The 17,058-nt window shown below is 44.8% G+C and overlaps 1 protein-coding gene across 4 annotated transcripts in view; it reads left to right on the top strand.

The window, feature by feature from the left end:
* tanc1b (tetratricopeptide repeat, ankyrin repeat and coiled-coil containing 1b) overlaps nucleotides 1–17,058 on the top strand; it is an 83,742-nt gene that overhangs the window by 10,089 nt on the left and 56,595 nt on the right. For all 4 annotated transcript variants that reach the window (XM_037489147.2, XM_037489148.2, XM_037489146.2 and 1 more), the window contains exon 2: nucleotides 4,358–4,451. In XM_037489147.2, the coding sequence (XP_037345044.2) occupies nucleotides 4,391–4,451 (61 nt within the window). In that variant the 5' untranslated portion in view covers nucleotides 4,358–4,390. The remainder of the gene's footprint in view (nucleotides 1–4,357; nucleotides 4,452–17,058) is intronic.

Genomic DNA, 17,058 nt, shown 5'->3' with positions numbered 1-17,058 from the left:
GGGTGCACTTCTGGGCGTGTGCAATATAGAGTTAGATATGCGACACATTTGTAAAGTGTGTTTATGATTTTAAACTAGGTACCTCACTTTATTTAAGGTGTAAGACCTTTAGACGACATGTACTGTCCTAGTGAGGCATTTTTTCTACTTTAAGTTAAAAAATGACTTCACAACTCGGGTTGAAGTAACATGTTATTGAAATGTTTAGTAAGCGGGCCCGTGTTCGCATGCTTAAACCACTGGCTGGTCAAATGATACAATCAGCGTGTAGTATTATATTAATAAGTAAGACATTATCTTTTCTCACTTGTCTGCTCATTATAAGAACAAACGTGCTTCTCATCGGCTCCAAAGTGGGGCCAGTGCTGGAAGAACTTCAAACCAAAAGACGCGTTACATAACACGTCTGTTCTTTTGTTATTTCCCCTCCGCACTCACGTGAGTGTGAATAACCGCCTTCGCCCCACAATGGCCGACATTGGGACCGGGTTGTCCTCCGTACCTACTCCCCTCACTTCCCTTTTCAAGGATTCGTGCGCTAACTTCTCATTGTTCTTGGACCACTTGAACCAAACGTCCAGGCCGGGGCCCGGTTTCCTGCACTCCGTAAACGGAAAACAAAAGAGCAGATAGCGATGGCGCTCACAGGGACATTTTTCCAATGTCTGATCACTTGTGTGTCCTCAGGGGTCAGCCAATAAATGAGAATGTCGGTGTTGCCATGACAACAGAGTGGAGTATCTGAGAGCGGTCATTCATTCGCGTGTTGGTCAGGGGAGGCAGCAGGGCGTTTTCGGGCTGGCGAGGGGTGAATGAACGGGGCGGAAAATAAACAGTTTGCCCGCGATGGCGGAGGAGAAGTTGAAGATGAGGTGAAGATGATTTCAGCTCAATGGGGCCACCGAATAAAAGACCAAGCCGGTATGAACTCGCCGCCCACCTGTGTATGTGCAACACTTCCCTTCCAGAGGCACTGGGAACCAAACAATCCTATTTACGCTCTTTTGTAGGACTTCTCAGATGACTTTGGTAGAGCTCCACGACCACATTAAGCACCTGTCGTGTCGCCGTTGTTCAGGTGAGGATCTTTTCTTCCTCGCGGCCCCCCCGTGGACTTGAACTCTATCAGGTCTGGAATGACCCTGAGAAACATGCATGTTGATAACCCGATGCACCCCCCTTTAACCGCCATGGTTTCCAATTTCTCTTCTGTGAAAGGAAATCGTCTCTCCATTGTACAAGAGACCGGAGTCCCTTTTTTTATTGTTGGGCTAAGCTGTTTGGAGGTAACAGAATGCGCCCGTGGAGGTAATAGAGCAGAAAACGTAGGCCTGGTTGAGAACGCCGGCTGCGGGCGAAAGCATCCTCGGTCTGACATGGTATCAAATACGCCGATAAGCTCTTTGCCGCGTGTTCCTTCGGCTGATCAGGGGCATTTTCAGGCCTGTTGAGGACTTTCGATGACTACATTATTGATCTCTTGTTTCCCCAGGTCTGCTTCTTGCTCTTGGTGCGCTTTGCACAGAACCGGCGTGATATTGAGAGTCAATTTGGTCCTTTCAGCCGGTTTGAGCCACTGCGTGACCTTCCCTGCTTTGTTTTAATAATGAGAGGCCCCCTCTGAAGGGGCCATGCTTTGAGGCTGATATCCAAATAGACCTTTAAAGGCACAGAGATGGACCTGACTTTGAGGGCTTGAGGAGTCCAGATGCCCTTTCGTTCCTCAAACCACGCTCTCGCAAAGGTCACAGCTTTGTTCCATCTGCAGCTTAACCCGAAAAGAATTGATGTTGGTTGCGGTTGGTTTAAGGATTTTCTTAGCATATCAATTGGAGGTGCCTGTTTCTCTATGTGTTGCATCCTTCATTTTCCATATTACTGCGCAGGGAAACCACATTAATATTGACTCTGTTTCATCAAAAACAAACAGCAGCGTCCCATGTGACTGGCGTTAGCCGGAGCCAGGTATCCTAATCTGTTGTATCTTATTTACGGTTTGCAGACAGCACATAGTGGATAGTTCAGAGGGCCTGGGAGCTTCTGCCATTCCCAAACAGATACACGGAGCAGGTCTAACTTTGCCAGTTTCTGCCGGTTTTTCTAATAATAGGTTCACTTGTGAGAAAAAAAAAAAAAAAAAAACTTTGTTGCACCTCCACCAGACATCATTGGAAGGAATTTGTCATGTTGGTTCTTTTGGAGTTTTCAAGAGGGCGTTTCTCATTTCCTTCGGGTTGACCTCAGTGTTGTTTATTGTCACTGTGGAGATGAGCAGCCAGCTCCCACACAGCGAGTGACCATTTCTACTGACCAGGCAAAAGTACAGCACTAAGCCATAACATGCTGAGCTACACTATTCGCTACACACACACAGATGGGCAAAGTCCTCCGCTCTGTTTCTAACTCTGCCGCCGGGTTCTTTGTTCAGACACCTTCATTGTTGAGCGTTAAATTAAATCCAGTTCCACAGGTTCTGCTCCGCATTTGAGCCGACTGAACACTACATTACTTGTAGATTATACCCCAACATGTGTGCGTATAAGTTACATTTAGTTATGCCTTGTACAGAGTTTCCTAGTATTGTATATTTTTCCCCTTCTATCAGAGTACTGCTATATTTAGCAGTTGCTGTGTTTGCGTTGTTTGCCCACCTGTTACAGTTCACGCATTTCTTCAGTGTATTTATGTTTTAACGTTTGCATTACTAACTATCCAACAGACTTAATATTTTCGGCATTGTCCCTTGATCCTATGAATAATATTAAAACAACATGTATTAGTGCAGCAGTGTTTGAATATGAAGGGACGGGGCGGCATCGGTGAGTAAGAAACGCCTTTTTCTTCAGCGCAGACGACTTAAACCCACGGTGTTGACACTTTAGCGCGGTCCTGTTAAAGCCCGTCTCGCATGTCAAGTTCAGGTGTTACATGTTGAGGGGACTTGCCTTGAGAGACAACAGGCAAGGTCATGGCTGCACTGCAAGCACCTGACCACACTGATCCGATGACGCGAGTGAAATCCGTCACACTGCAGACGAAACCGGGACTATTGAGTCGTCTCCAGAGAGAGAGGATGATGGATTGAATCTACCAGACCTGGAATCGCATTATGGAGCCTCTCAGGGGGAAGGGGGGGGGGTGTTACGGGAATTAATGTTTTGGTAACTTTAATTGAAAATCAATTTTCAGGACAGACTGATTGAAGGGCATTGATGTTGTACTATTTTAAAATCTAACACAGCAAAATAGAAGATAGAAGATCCGTTCCACGTGGTAAATCTGGAGGCTGGGAGAGCGTGACGGGTTTTGCTTTGTGATTGAAGCTGCTCCATAGTCTTTCTGCCCGGTGGAGTGAATACGTTCTGGTTCTCAAGGTGGGTTTCGTGGGGAAGGAAGGGGGGGGGGCAGGCAGGCAGAGGCCCTCCAGGGACTTGCCCTCGACATCTCGCCCCCCAACACCGGATTCAGTCGATGCTCTGCCTCTCAATGTTTCATCTGACACCATCAAGGATGAAAAAGGGCAAATCGATAGCCTCTCTGTCAGCAGGGAATCTGGGGTTGAGAACTCGGTGTGTTGTGTTTGCAGGCATTCCCTTATTTGGTTAAAAGGCAATTCCCTTCATCGGAAACATTGCTCCGCTGCTATTAATACAGCAGGGTAGCAGCCTGTAATGTGTTTAGAGGGTTTAGAAACCAGAAATGCCACACAATTAAGTGTTTTAACCGCTGCTTTGTTTAGTTAGGTAGGTTTCTTTTTTTTTATTTTTATTGTACGACATCATAAGTCTATAAATAACTCTAAAGTAAACAAGCACATCCAGGCTGGCCCTTCAGCTCATGTTATACCGTTAAACTGAGGATTCAGAATGCGCACTGGCTCGAGAACAACCGCGAAAAGCAGTTGAAACGTCGACAAGTTCACATAGCGTCAACTGCATGTGGAATTTGAGGCATTCGACGGGGTGTTTTCCTGCATAACAAGATAGGAGAAGTTGTCCTTTTATCTGTTTAAATATTGGAGCATTCTTTCCATTGTGGCCCTCCGCTGATGACCTGCGGGATTGGGGAGTGCTGTGGGAAAACTCCCCGGCTGGTGCCAGCTAAACGGCATGAAATGCGGATACGGAGTGTTTTTCCGTTGCTGCCGGAGGACACATCTCTGTCGTGTTTGTTTGGTTCGGGGGTAAAAGAGCGACTTTGAAAGGCTTTTCCTACGCACGGGTGTGAAGGGAGGAAACGGGCCTCTGTTCTCCGGGACGACTTGGACTGTTTTTAGGACCAAGTGACAATAGATGCGTCGCTGTTGCTGTCTTGTCTTGGCTTTGAGTGACCAAAGGTCCTTCTTCTCTCCTCCCAGGGGCCCTACAGAGAGGCTTTGAGGAATCGTGCCATGTTCAAGGCAGTGCTGAAGAAGAGCAGAGATGGCGGCAAAGGGAGCAAGAAGGATTCAGGTAATGTGGGAGATCGGGACGGGGAAAACGCCGCGCTGGGCTTCTTAGAACAAAACGATCCGCACCCACCAAGGCCAAGGCACCCTCTGTATTTCAGAGGCAGAATTTGAATTCATTCAAAATACAGCAAAAAGTAAGCAAACGGAGAACTTAAATACTTAAATACTGACGCTTTTATCCAAATCGACTTACAACAAGTGCATTTCCACATAGGGATACAAACTCAGAAATACAGGTAAGATGAAATAGCAGTGGTTGTAAACAGTTTGTATAAAATATGAGTCACGTCTGAGAAATACGTTGTTGACGAGTCTCTTGTTCATACAACGTCCCCCCCCCCCCCCCCTTCTCCTCCCGTCCCCTCCACTGATCTGTCTTTACATAGCAGCTGACCATTTATGCTCACGCTGCATCTACCAGCCTCGACATGACTTACGGCCTCACGACTAGCCCCAACAGGTAGTCCGGGTTCAAACGGGTACCGTACAGCGTAGGCTCACATCTCGTACTCGCGCCCTTTTCTCTTTTCTTTTGGCGCTCTGCGGTCCGATTTTGAAGGGAAAGGACTTCCCCTCCCGCCCCACCTCTGCCGCTCTCTTCAGCCCTGCACAAAGGGACCTCGCATTGTTTTATTTCAAGTTTGTTGCAACCTTCCTCGCATGTATGAATCACCCTGATCCCCCCCCCCCTCCCCCCCGTTTGCCGAGACATCCGCGACCGACACAATGCTCTTACACACACACACGAGTGTGTGTACGCGGAGGCCGGGGGGCAGCGGGGTTTTACGGCGGGATACGGCTCCTTTTTTATCCCCCGCCTCCGTCTCCCAGTTGGACCCCATCCATCAAGCTGAAGCAGCTCTGTCCCCCCCCCCCCCCCCCCCCCCGTCCCGCTCCCCTTTTCCCGTGCCGGGACAATAAAACCTGGCCGCTCTTCTGTTGTTTAGGGCTCTGAAGACAGATGAGAGGTCACAGAGATACAACAGTTACTCTGCCACACTGTTGGTGCTTTTATGGGACACCTCTTTACTGCATATCCGTTTATCTTCAGGCGCCAAGAGTGTTTTTTTGGGGGGGGTTTTCTCGAAGGCCACACTCAAAGAAATCTGTCATTTCTGGCAACAATGACCTGCAATCATAGAATAACATTTGTTATATTATATGTTCCTTAAAACATTTTGATTAGGGTTCAAATGAGCTATTTATTTAATCCCATATCCACACCTACGGCAGGTCATTTTCATTAGTCATTGATCAAATGCTTAATTAAAACCAATCCACGGGTTGGTGCCTGCAGCCTGTGTTCACTTGTCCGCTGTCCTCGAGGAAGATGATTTGTTGGTGGATTCACATCCTCGCTGGGATCTGAAATGAGATTTGTAACACAGGAGCCCTGATGGGGAAGGCCGTGTAAATCAAAATAGGCACACTGCAGTGTGGTTGATGGTCTCTGAGACAAGACAGTAGCATATTGGACATAAAATATTCACTGCACCTCCTGCAAGGCTTGATTTCTTTTTGGTCCCCGAGGGTTTTTGGAAAGAATTTTGTTCTGGAATTAAATGTCTGCCGCTTTGGAGTCTTTTGCTCTTGTTTATTATGCACGGCTCTATCTTTTTGACATTTTTACATTGTAATATGGGCATGGATTTGTTTACCTTGGTTGATACCTGTGTGTGTATATATGCAACATTTCCAACTTCTAGAGACAAGACTCTAGAAAATGGGAATCGATACTTGCATTCTTACGGGTCAGACTCTACCGATTTTCCTTCCTTCACAAAGACCAGAAGTACAAAGCCCTCCATAAAAGCAGAATATTATGAAAATCTGTGGGAGGAGAGACCTTGAAAAAGCTATAAATGCAAGATAGCTCGCCATATGTTGCTCATGACATGGTGGCAACTTAAAAGCAGTCGAGGAAACTTGGCCCCCATGCAAGATACCGCTCCACTCATTAGCTCCCCTCAGGGATCTCCCCATTGCCAAGACCACTAAACACACAGTTTGCTAATTTAGTCCTCTCCGTCATGCGCTCCTCCTTAGTTTCTTTTCCCTTCCGCCTCCTCTTTCTCGCTTGCTTCCTCTGGACTCAGTTTGGAGAGAATGTGCCGCCACAGATGGAAGTGGGATGCTAGTTTGCTCTGAACCCGTTTGTCTTTGACGTCAACATTTTACTTTTTTTAGAGAGGTTACGTTGTAAATACGCCTCACGGCGGTTAATAGCTTTGGGGACCTGGAGGCGCGAGAAGATGATTACATCGTAGAGACCAAACAACGTTTTAATTGGTGTTCTCTTTGATGATACAGGCCCCGCCGATTTCACTGCGCATTTCACCTGTGACTTTCCATTACAGTTTTTCTCTATTGGTTTGGCTCATTTTTTGAAACAGAAATGACATTCTCAAAACAACATGGACAAACCTCCAAACAACTTAGCAATTTCTTAATACAGAATTGAATTTCTCATTCATTTGGTTAAATTGTAAATGTCTAAGTACATGTCTCAATGTCTCAGTACATCTTTGCAAATGATTAAGTACATGTAGCCTACGTTTAGCACAATTTCCAAGTGAATAGATCTTGTTGATCTAAACTGATTGTTGATTCTCAGTCTAATTGTTTTTCGCTCCAAAACGTCTCAGCGTAATTTCATTGTATAAGTCATCACATGCACAATAGTCTGTTCAATTGTCAAAATTACTCAAGAACATAATACCATGAATAACATTTGATAAATTCACAGTATTACAACAATTGACAGTCAGGTGAAACTAGAACTTTATTTTATCTATTCTTTGACCGTCTTTATTTACAGCACTGTAGTATGCATATAATTTACATTGGATTTTGTTTCTGTGTTTATTTTACAGTATATTATGCTGCTTTTTACTTTGATGGATGGAAGTTATTTTATGTTTGTGAATGATAATTGCAATTACAATTTCCGGTAGTATGAGTGCAATGTGTGATGTCAAACCTTGGAGGCTAATCTTACCCTAAAATCCTATTTTATTCTGTTAGCTAGACAAAAAAAACAGTACAGTAACCATTGTCAATGAAGGACTGGGCTAAGACTGGTGGACATGAGGGATTTCAATGGTCCTCTGCCATAGTGACAAAACAACTAAACATTTTGACCTGCAGTGTTTAAACAATGACAAAAGGACTTTTCATTTTGGGGGCACTGACTGTTTGTATGAGAAAAGGAATTCGTTGTGACTGATGAGTTGTCTGTTTTGGGAGAGATATGACCTTTTGCAGGTGTGCCATAGTGTTTTGCTAAACCATCTAGGTTATTTTGGCAAATGTATTTAAAGCTTTGAGAATGTCGTTTTTTCGAGAGATAGATGAGCCACAGCAATCGAGAAGGAAGTTTTCATTTGGGGGCACTGACTATTTTTATGAGAAAATGATTTGGTTTTGAAGCTTGAGTTAACTGTTTTGGGTGAGATATGACCTTTTGAAGGTGATCTATGTAGTTGTGCTGAACCATATAAGCTATTTTACCAAATGCATTAAGAGCTTTGAGAATGTAATTTCTGTTTCAAGAATTGAGCCAAAGCAATGGAGAAAAACTGTAATTCACAGCGGTGTGTCGAGTTGGAAGTTCATTACAAAGCAAATGGCTTTTTCCAAGTATTGTTTGAGGACAGCGTACCGTCACGGGGTCGAGTTTGCAATGAACGTATTTCCTCCTGTTCTCCTCTTAAATATTCTTTAACAAAAGGGGCACAGCTGTAACATAGCAGTTCACGTTGCATATGAGCACATGAGTCACATGTCATCAATCGGTTCTTCTTTTCCCAAAAGGGAACGGGAGGGAAACTGCATGGGCAAAGCGGGATTAGTTTGCATCAATTGGTTCCTGCCAAGTTTTTTTTTTTTTTTTTTTTGTTCAAAGTGAAGCTAAACTTAAAGCTATGTCAAATCCTCTCGGTGGACTTGAAACACTTCAGAAAAAGCCGACACTTTCCACCAAGATTAAATTCTCTTCCAGACGATCAGCTCTCTGTTTGTATTTATTTATTTATTTCTTTGAAGCCCACAGAGCTCTCATTGTCTTGAATAAAGTATACTTCTACTTACTGTTTATTCAACCTGGGCCTATTTCCAGTCCGTATCTGTTCATCATGTGACCCACAAAAGCCTCTGAAGGCCCCCTAACTTGAGATTACCACTTGATGAGCTTGCTGGCTTTGGGGCAGCTGCCACACAGTTGTCTGTCTGTTGTGGGCGACGCGGCGTCAATCACACTAGCACTCTCTGACGTTGATAACCGTTTCAGCTGTTTATTTCCTCCCCCCCAGTCCCCATCACTCTCTCTCTCACACACACACACACACACACACACACACACACACACACACAATCCCTTTACACACCGGAGTCCACCAGTTGACGGGCCTTGTTTTAGTTTGTTTTGCAGAAGCCACTCGTGCACCTGTCCGGGCGCCGCTGTTGACCTGCCCGTTGTCAACCCTGCGGCCCTAGGGGGAGTTCCCAGCACTGTATCTACGGGACAATGAGCGACGTTTTCAGATGTGAAAATAGGTGGACGATCAGACTCTTCATGTGGGTTTTCTTGTTATTTGATGCCCTTATGAATGCAACCAAGCTTGCGTCTGAAGGGTGTCTACACGCCACCACACTGCGATGTTTTTCCCCCTCAAGCGGAAGAATAGAATTAGAAGACTTTGCACGGACGGGGTTTAGGTCCCACTCACAGCCCAACGTTGAACATTAAGCGCTGCGCCGTGTTGCCTCAGCTGTGGTGGTGAGCGGTAACGTGCACCTTCTGTCACTTGGTGTTTTCACGTGAAACAGTGATGGGTTGTTGAGGGTCAGACAACAGCAAATTGGTTACACAGTAACTACTTTGTGGAAATTCACTGTGTTTCTTAAAAACCCAGTGAAGCACCACAATGATATCGTTAGTGTGATAAATTTACTTCAGGTGTTTGGAGCCGATAGCCGTGCTATAAATACTGTCTTTGCAAAGCTTAAAATACCCAGTTTGGAAGGACCCTGCCAGTGTTGATCAAGCCAGTGTCTATCTTTGAAGCGGCTCTTAATGATTTTGTGCTATTGTGTGTTGTGGTTTGGTCGGCCGCTGGCTGTACAGATGTTTGTACTCTTCTTCTTTCTGTTCTTCAGTATTGGTCACACCCTCCCTGTAGTGATACAGTTAAATATTGCAGCTGACATCGCCAAGATTCCTTTCCTGTTTTCTATATTCTTTCTCTTTCAACTGCCCTCGGGGGTTTCACATGTGGAATTTCTACTGTTATGGGAAACATCCCTCAATAAACAAAGACCGCAGGTGGTCGGGCAGTTATTTATCCAAACAAAAGGGCTTTTGATGGACAATAGTTCTTCAAAACATAAGCAATTCTTTATATTGGTTACTGAGCAAATAATATATTGTAATCAAATTCGTTTTTAACAAACACACTGCGCTTTCGACAGTTAAAACAGCCAGAATGGCCTTTTCATACACTTGTATTGCTCGGGATTAAACTACCATTTATCAGAAATGCTGAAACTTTATAACACCTTTCCTTCCCCCTTTGGTTTCTGAAACGTGGGCCGATCACTTTTCCAGTCACATGACAAAAACATTTTTCACTAGTACTTGTCTAATTAATGTAGTCTGAAGTGCAACACTCCAAAATAATGGATGCAGAATCACAGTGAATAGTGACCCTAACACACACTACTCAGTGCTGCTTCTCGGGTCTTGCCTCTGGTTCTTCTCCATGAACGGCTGGGTGGCAGAATCCTCTCTGGCCATATCTACCGCAGCCATTTTAAGACACGCTCCCTCCTTTTCCTGTGGCTATTAAGGGAACTTAAAGTAAAACTCCCTCGCTGCTGCTCTGCTTTGAATGGGTGGAAATGTTTAATTCACATTTAGGAAAAGTCTTGTACCAAGAGTGGTGTTGTGTTGTCTGGGTGAAACTGTAAGGCAACAACCTTAAAAGGAAGCATTTGATCAGCTGAGGTTCCTAACAATGTGCAACAACAAGAAAAGGAAAACTCTTCTTTTCTTAAATTTGGTGTCACTATTAAACGTTGTGAGTGCCCAACCAAGACCTAGACCAGGTGCACACAGGATGTCTAGACCACAGATTACACAGAGTATCTGACCTGTGCAGGGCAGGAAGTCCAGTTGGGAACTCCACGTTATGCCACACACATTCACACAGACACACACACACGGAGCGACAGAGACTGCCAGAGAGGCATGCAACCTCAAGATGCATTATTAACATCCTTTGATTAACCATAATCACTAGTGCTCAGACCAGAACCACTGACTCCTTTTATCATCAGCTTGTCGTCTGCCTTTTGGAAAGTACTCACCAAGTACTAAACAGCACTCTTGAAGCTTGGGTTTGGCTTTCGCTAAGGACTTGTGCTTTAAATTGCAACGATTTTGTGACGAATGGATCTTTTTAAAATCACCAAAGTAAAACATAATGTTATATCTTGGTTACTATTCTCAAACCGTCTTGTAATTTCAATTAAAAGAAATCTGGGCTAACACTTGTGAAATGGCGCTTTGGCCCATATTTGCTATTTTTATGTGTAGATTTTCATGCCCAGACAGTTGGTAGGATTTAAAATGGCAGAGAAAAGAATGCACCTGATCTACAAAGGAGCCCATTGAGTGTGTATCAAAGCACTGCACAGCCAGCAGGCAACGATTAGCAGGGCGTCGCTCAAACCACATCTTTCCCTTGCACACACACACACACACACACGGACATGCACACATGCCCACAGACCTCAGGTGTATCCACATTAGACACTCCCTGTCTCTCCATCTAAAAAGCAAACTAAGGGCCCTGCAGGGGAAGCGATGGAGCTGGTGGGCCAACTGCGGCTTTAATGTTTCGCAGACATTTTGATAGCAAGCGTTGGGCCGTGGCTACGTTTAACCCGCGCATCAAATGATTAAAGCAGAGACGCTATCAAGCTCATTAATTTCTGATCATGCACAAAACCCACCTAAGAGGTGTCAATGCTGCCTACGCTAATTGCACCAATTTATATTGGTCTACTGGTGCCTTTTGTCTAACGTTTTAACAGGAAAACTTTTTTAATTACTTGGCATAACGTTATAAAAAAAGTGCTTTTGACAAGGGACTATGGGCAGCATCAAGCAATTTGGATTTGGATGTGGAGCAATTATGTTCCTACAGCTTAAATGCTCATTCACAGCAACATTTCAATTACATTTCAACATCGGTTGTTCAAATGAGTTTGAGATACCATTGATTTCACATCTTTATTCAGCCTGACATTTCAAATGAAATATACTTCTGATTGAGAATTCAACTGGGGCTCATTTCGGGATTAATGAATTTAGTTTTTCTTTCATTGGAACAACTGTTTGCATCCCAATCCTTTTCTTGGGTGATGTTCAACCAAAAGCTCAGTGTCTTTAGACGTGACACTGCTCCTCTCGCCCAGCGGCCTCTGCTTGGGAGGAATTTGGACAGACGCGTGCTACGGTTCCCGGCGGCCCACCGTCGGCCGTAGCAGCCGGCGACCACCCTCCATTACCTTAATGCGGCGCTCGGGCCTCCATGGCGCCTGTGACCTTGGAAGTGTGTGCTCAAAGAAGGAGAAGCCAAAAGAATACACAAGGACTCGGCAGGAGCAGGGGTGATTTGTGCCACCGGTCCCCCCTCTCTCATCCCTCTCCTTATTGTTGCTTTTTTTTTTTTTTTTTTTGATACTTCAAAAGAGAGGGGGGAAACAAGTTTATCAGCTAACACGCCGGGGTGTTTTTAGATGCTCTTTGAAGGCGCATGATAGTGGCGGCCATGGCAGTCCATGGGCTGGAGAGGTCAGCAGGCCACTGGTTTTTCCAATTACAGCGCGAGCCGCCGGGGCAGACGCATTCCTTCTGTCTGATTTCACGTTTTTGCTTTCGTACCCTTTTCAACGTCGCGCCTCTGTGATCTAAATGAGCGTTTCAAGTGTTGGTCCCTTTATATGAGACGTCTGTAACCAGTAGGACCAGCCGTTCATCGCCCTACTTCTTCGCCTTTTGATGTTTTTCCAAGAATTTTCAAGAGTTGTGCTTTTCTCATTTGTTGCCGCCTCTCTCTATGCAGACACCAACCCGTGCCGTCACACAGTCTGACTCTCGGAGAAGTCTGCGTGGGTGACTCTGGAGACCTCTGTTCAGTCTTCAGTTGGGGCCCCTTACTCTCTCCTCTGTCCTGCTCTGCACTACTCCTTTCTGCACTTTTCTTCTTTCTTTTTTTTACTTTGAGACTAGCTGAACTAACGACCTCGGTTCCTTTGTGCCCAGCCTCAAAGGAACAGGGGATGGTGCGTATTGCAAAGAGGAGCAGTTTGTCCAGCGTACTGCCGCTTCATTTTCATGCATCTATTATTTTAAAGGGTGGCATTGCAAAATCAATCTTTCTTTGAAAACTCTATTGGCAAAGCTTACCAATGTCGAACAAAAGGTGCGAGAGCAGGCTATAAATTGCATTCGGCTGGACTTGTGGAAGAAAGCTGTCTAGTGTCAGAAGGGTTCATTTACTGTTTTACCTTATTAATCGTTAAAAACAATCAGGAGAACATTCAAATGCCAATGGATGAAAAATATGTTCTCATGAACCCTCTAAATGGGGCACAAAATGGGGTGAATGTGAAAGTCCCACTGATTCACCATTTAAAAAAAGATTTTCAAAGAAGGCACAAAGCTTGCAAGATTCCCCCTGGTCCCCGTTTGCTTTTGGGATTTGTCTCTCTGGAAGGACCGGCCAGCTTTTGTGCCACATCCTGACGTTACTGAACAGGCTGTTGTCCAGGGGTTTGTCGTGTTCTCATGACCTCACCTGGCCCCAGCAGAAGCTCTGCCTAATGATCTGTGCTAATGGCAATCCAAATCTGTTGTTAAACCAAATCTCCATGGCAACGTAGTAGCCCAGACCACATTGCTCTTTTTTGCCCAGGAAATATATCTCATTTCTCACAGTTGCTTTATACACATTTGCTTTACACATATTTCAATAGGACTTAAAATAAAAAATAAAAAACATTCCCTGTGTCTGCATTGTGACTCCACCGCTCTGAAGCAACGTGGCCCCAGTGCCGTGTTCACACTGTTAAAATGATTGATCAGTATGGACAAGTGTGCGCTGTAATCCATCATCCATCTGTCCTTGGCTTGGACTGTACCAGATGTTTGTAGAGGACATTAATGTAATTAACCCCATGTAAAACCCATGTGAGGTATTTTATGGTTTCACTGTTGTAACACAATATGCAGATGATCCTCGGCAACTATTCAAAGACCTCATGTGCTTTTCATTGTTCAAATTAAGAACTTGTCATTGAGTTAAAAATCGTTATGGTGTTGATGACACCATCAATCATTATTGTGTTGGACTATTGATCAGAGACACAACCAAAATGAAATGTAACAAGAACAAAAATGTAAGATGGATTGTGTGTGTTGTCCCACTGTGTGTTAGCTCTTTTCCATAAGGCCTCAATTGTTGAAGGTATGCAAAGAATGTGGAAACCCACGCCAGGTATTTCAAACTCGGTTGAAGAGTATTGAAGCACAGAGAACCGATGGCTCTCTTTGACCACTCAAAAAAGCTTGGATTAAGACTGCGTGCGGGTGTTGGACAGCAATGGATAGGAGGTGAGAGAGGGTGTATCCTCCCTTTGGTGTGGGCCCCGCTTGCCGAGTGTCTGGTATCGAGGAGGCCTGCAGAAAGACACTCACGCACAATCCTGCTTGCATAAATATCAATATCTCTCCAGACAGCCATGTTGACGGTGGATCCGCCCTTAATTTATTCCAAATCTCTGATGAAACCGGGTGAAGCCTTTGGCAGCTTAACATTTTCCTAGATGGTTAAACATTCGTGCTATGTGGGCTATTGTCCTCCTTCAATAATATGCAAACATCAAATCTAGCAGATAGTTTTTATTCATTTGTAACTTTTGTTTATTTCATTGGTTATTCTTGTTTTGTTTTTCTCTTTATCTGTTAAATCTAAAAAAAAGAAGAAAACACACAATTTTAGCACTGTTCTGCCGTTCTCTGCATAGACTGTTCTCGGGTAGGTCAAACAATTCATCTGTATTGGTAGAAGTATCCTCCAACCCAGCAAGTCAGGTCTAATTCAAATCTGCATCAATTGTACTGATGTGTAGCACGGTGCATTTCTCTTGTGACACTCCATCAATTGCACTTCCGAGTGCCCCCCTCTCTGTCACAGATCTGGACATTTATCCCATACCCACTTAAATTGTCAATTTATGAAAAAGGAATGAGGAAATGTCATTGTGTGTGCCAAGTGCTACCCGCCTCCTCCTCCCTTTCCCAGGACCCAGACACACACACACACACCCCTCCTTGTCAGTCTCTCTTCCTGCAGGGCCAGTCATTCCACAGTTCTGGCCGCTGAAGAGTGTTCACCAGAATGGAAAAGAGAGACAAGCAGAATCGTGGTGCTTAGGATTCAGAATATTTGGCAGTCTGGCTCTGCCTGCAGCATCTCAGCGTTTTGCATGAAACGGCTCATTTGTTCTCGCTATCAAGTGCGTGTGAATCTTAGTTGAGGGTTTCAGAGCTGCAGGAACTGTTGTTGTTTTTGACAAGCCAAAACTGAAGACCCTGTCAGAGTTGTTTTCTCTCCTCAAGGGCCACCAGCACGGATGAGTTATCCTTTGAAATCCATAAGAGAGTACCTCTGGACACTTGGAAGAGTTAATTTCGTCTGCAACAATCAAATATTGACATTTCCTGGTAGAAAATATGCCCACAGGAGGAATGTCGAGGCGTATACTTAGCATTCAATAAACCAGCATTAAAAGAAAATCAAACGCTGCAAGGAAGAAATGTCATTTTAGTCCATTTTTATTCTATGCTTAGTTCTGCTCCAGCAATGAAGCCGGGAGGGAAGCAATGTGCAACTTAGAGGCAAGACAGTGTGACAAAAGTGTTGCAAGAGTCTTCAATACACTCGCTTTGTCATGAATCACTTCGATCAGTCTGCGCTTTCCAGCTTCTGTCAGGCTGCCTCAAACAGTATTTCCACTGTTCCCATGGCTACTGCTGACTCAGTAAAGTGGTCTATAATTAGAATGACCTCATGGGAAAATAACTGATATCTCATTCACAGACCGCATCACTGTAATTAACAGAAGTGTGTATACTTAAAAAAAAATCTTTTAAATGATTTCCCAAATTTGGAACCAGACAGATTTGCATCCTATTATGACATTAGTTCTGATTGTCCCCCATCACCGCGGACTACGTGCACCACATACCTTCCGCCCCATGCCGTGCCCCTCCTCGTCTGGCCCCCTCTGCTCCCCGCGGGTTGCTGTGTGTTAACCTTGACAGCTTTTGTGAGACCGTCACCCGGGTCTCGGAAGTACACGGGGAATCCACATTGGCACTCAGTCTAGCGGGAGAATCCCCCCTTTGGTGGATTGTCCTCCGGTCATCGGGCTTTGTCTGTCGACTGAAAGAATCTGCATTAATTATAGCCTCTCTCCCTTTTCTCTGTGGTCCACAAAATTAACTAGTGAGAAGCTAATGGAGTTGTGTGTGTGTGTGTGTGTGTCATATATGTATATAATATAATAGAATCTACCTATGGAACATGAATAGATTTTTCTATAGACTTCTCTAGTAAAAACCAGCTCCTGTGAACGTAGTTGTCACTGTGAGTTTGCATTAGATGTATAAGCAGTCGAACTAGCAGAAACCCGACTGCTCCCCCTCTGTGAATTCCATCATTTTGTCTTTGGCATATCAGGATTCGTGAGACTTTACATTACGTCTTGTGGTTTGGAATCGTACTCCTCAAAAACCACACGGCCAACCGGCTTGTGTCTCTCTCTCTCTCTCCCCCTTTCTCTCTCTCTCTCTTTCTCTCTCTCTCTTTCCCCTCATTAACAGCAGATACATAACAATTCAGTCAGAGCAAAGAGTCTACAACTCGACAAAATCCTATTTTACCCAAGCAGAAGTGGTCTTCGGCTTTCGGAGTCCGTGAACCCAGCTGTATGGAGTCCAAACTATGTGTCACTACAAAGTATTTCAATACACATAAACATCGGTAAACACAGGAGCAAGTTGTGTTCCTAAAGTCCGGGATCGTTTTCTCGTCAATCCGTGACAGCATCACTGGAAACTAGAAAATCCCGGCACAGAGAGAGCAAGAGGGGATTATTTCAGAGACCGCACGGACCAAACGATCCTGTTGGGGCTTTCAGGGGTCCTCGAGTGTCAATCAACACTCAAGACCCTCTGTGTTTTTGTGTGGAGGCCTCGGGGTCACACGGGAGCAGTTAGGTGCCAACTTGGCGGGTTTCGCTCATGAACGTGCGGCCGCAACACCACGGCGCTGTAACGTGACTTCTCTCCGCCCTTTGCTCTTCTTTTTCTGTCTTTTTCTGTCCCTTACACCCACACGGTGTACCAAACGTTAGACTATTTTATCAGACAGTTCAGGCCTGTGTTGGACAATGGAGCGGGTCCGTGTCTTTCGGGAGGGGGGGGGCTGTTCACATTCCCTATGCAAGGAGTGACAGATCACATTCCATTGCACGGT

This window comes from Pungitius pungitius, chromosome 10 (assembly GCF_949316345.1).
Source record: "Pungitius pungitius chromosome 10, fPunPun2.1, whole genome shotgun sequence".
Taxonomy (NCBI): Eukaryota; Metazoa; Chordata; class Actinopteri; order Perciformes; family Gasterosteidae; genus Pungitius; species Pungitius pungitius.
This window is presented reverse-complemented; position numbering and strand designations above follow the sequence as displayed.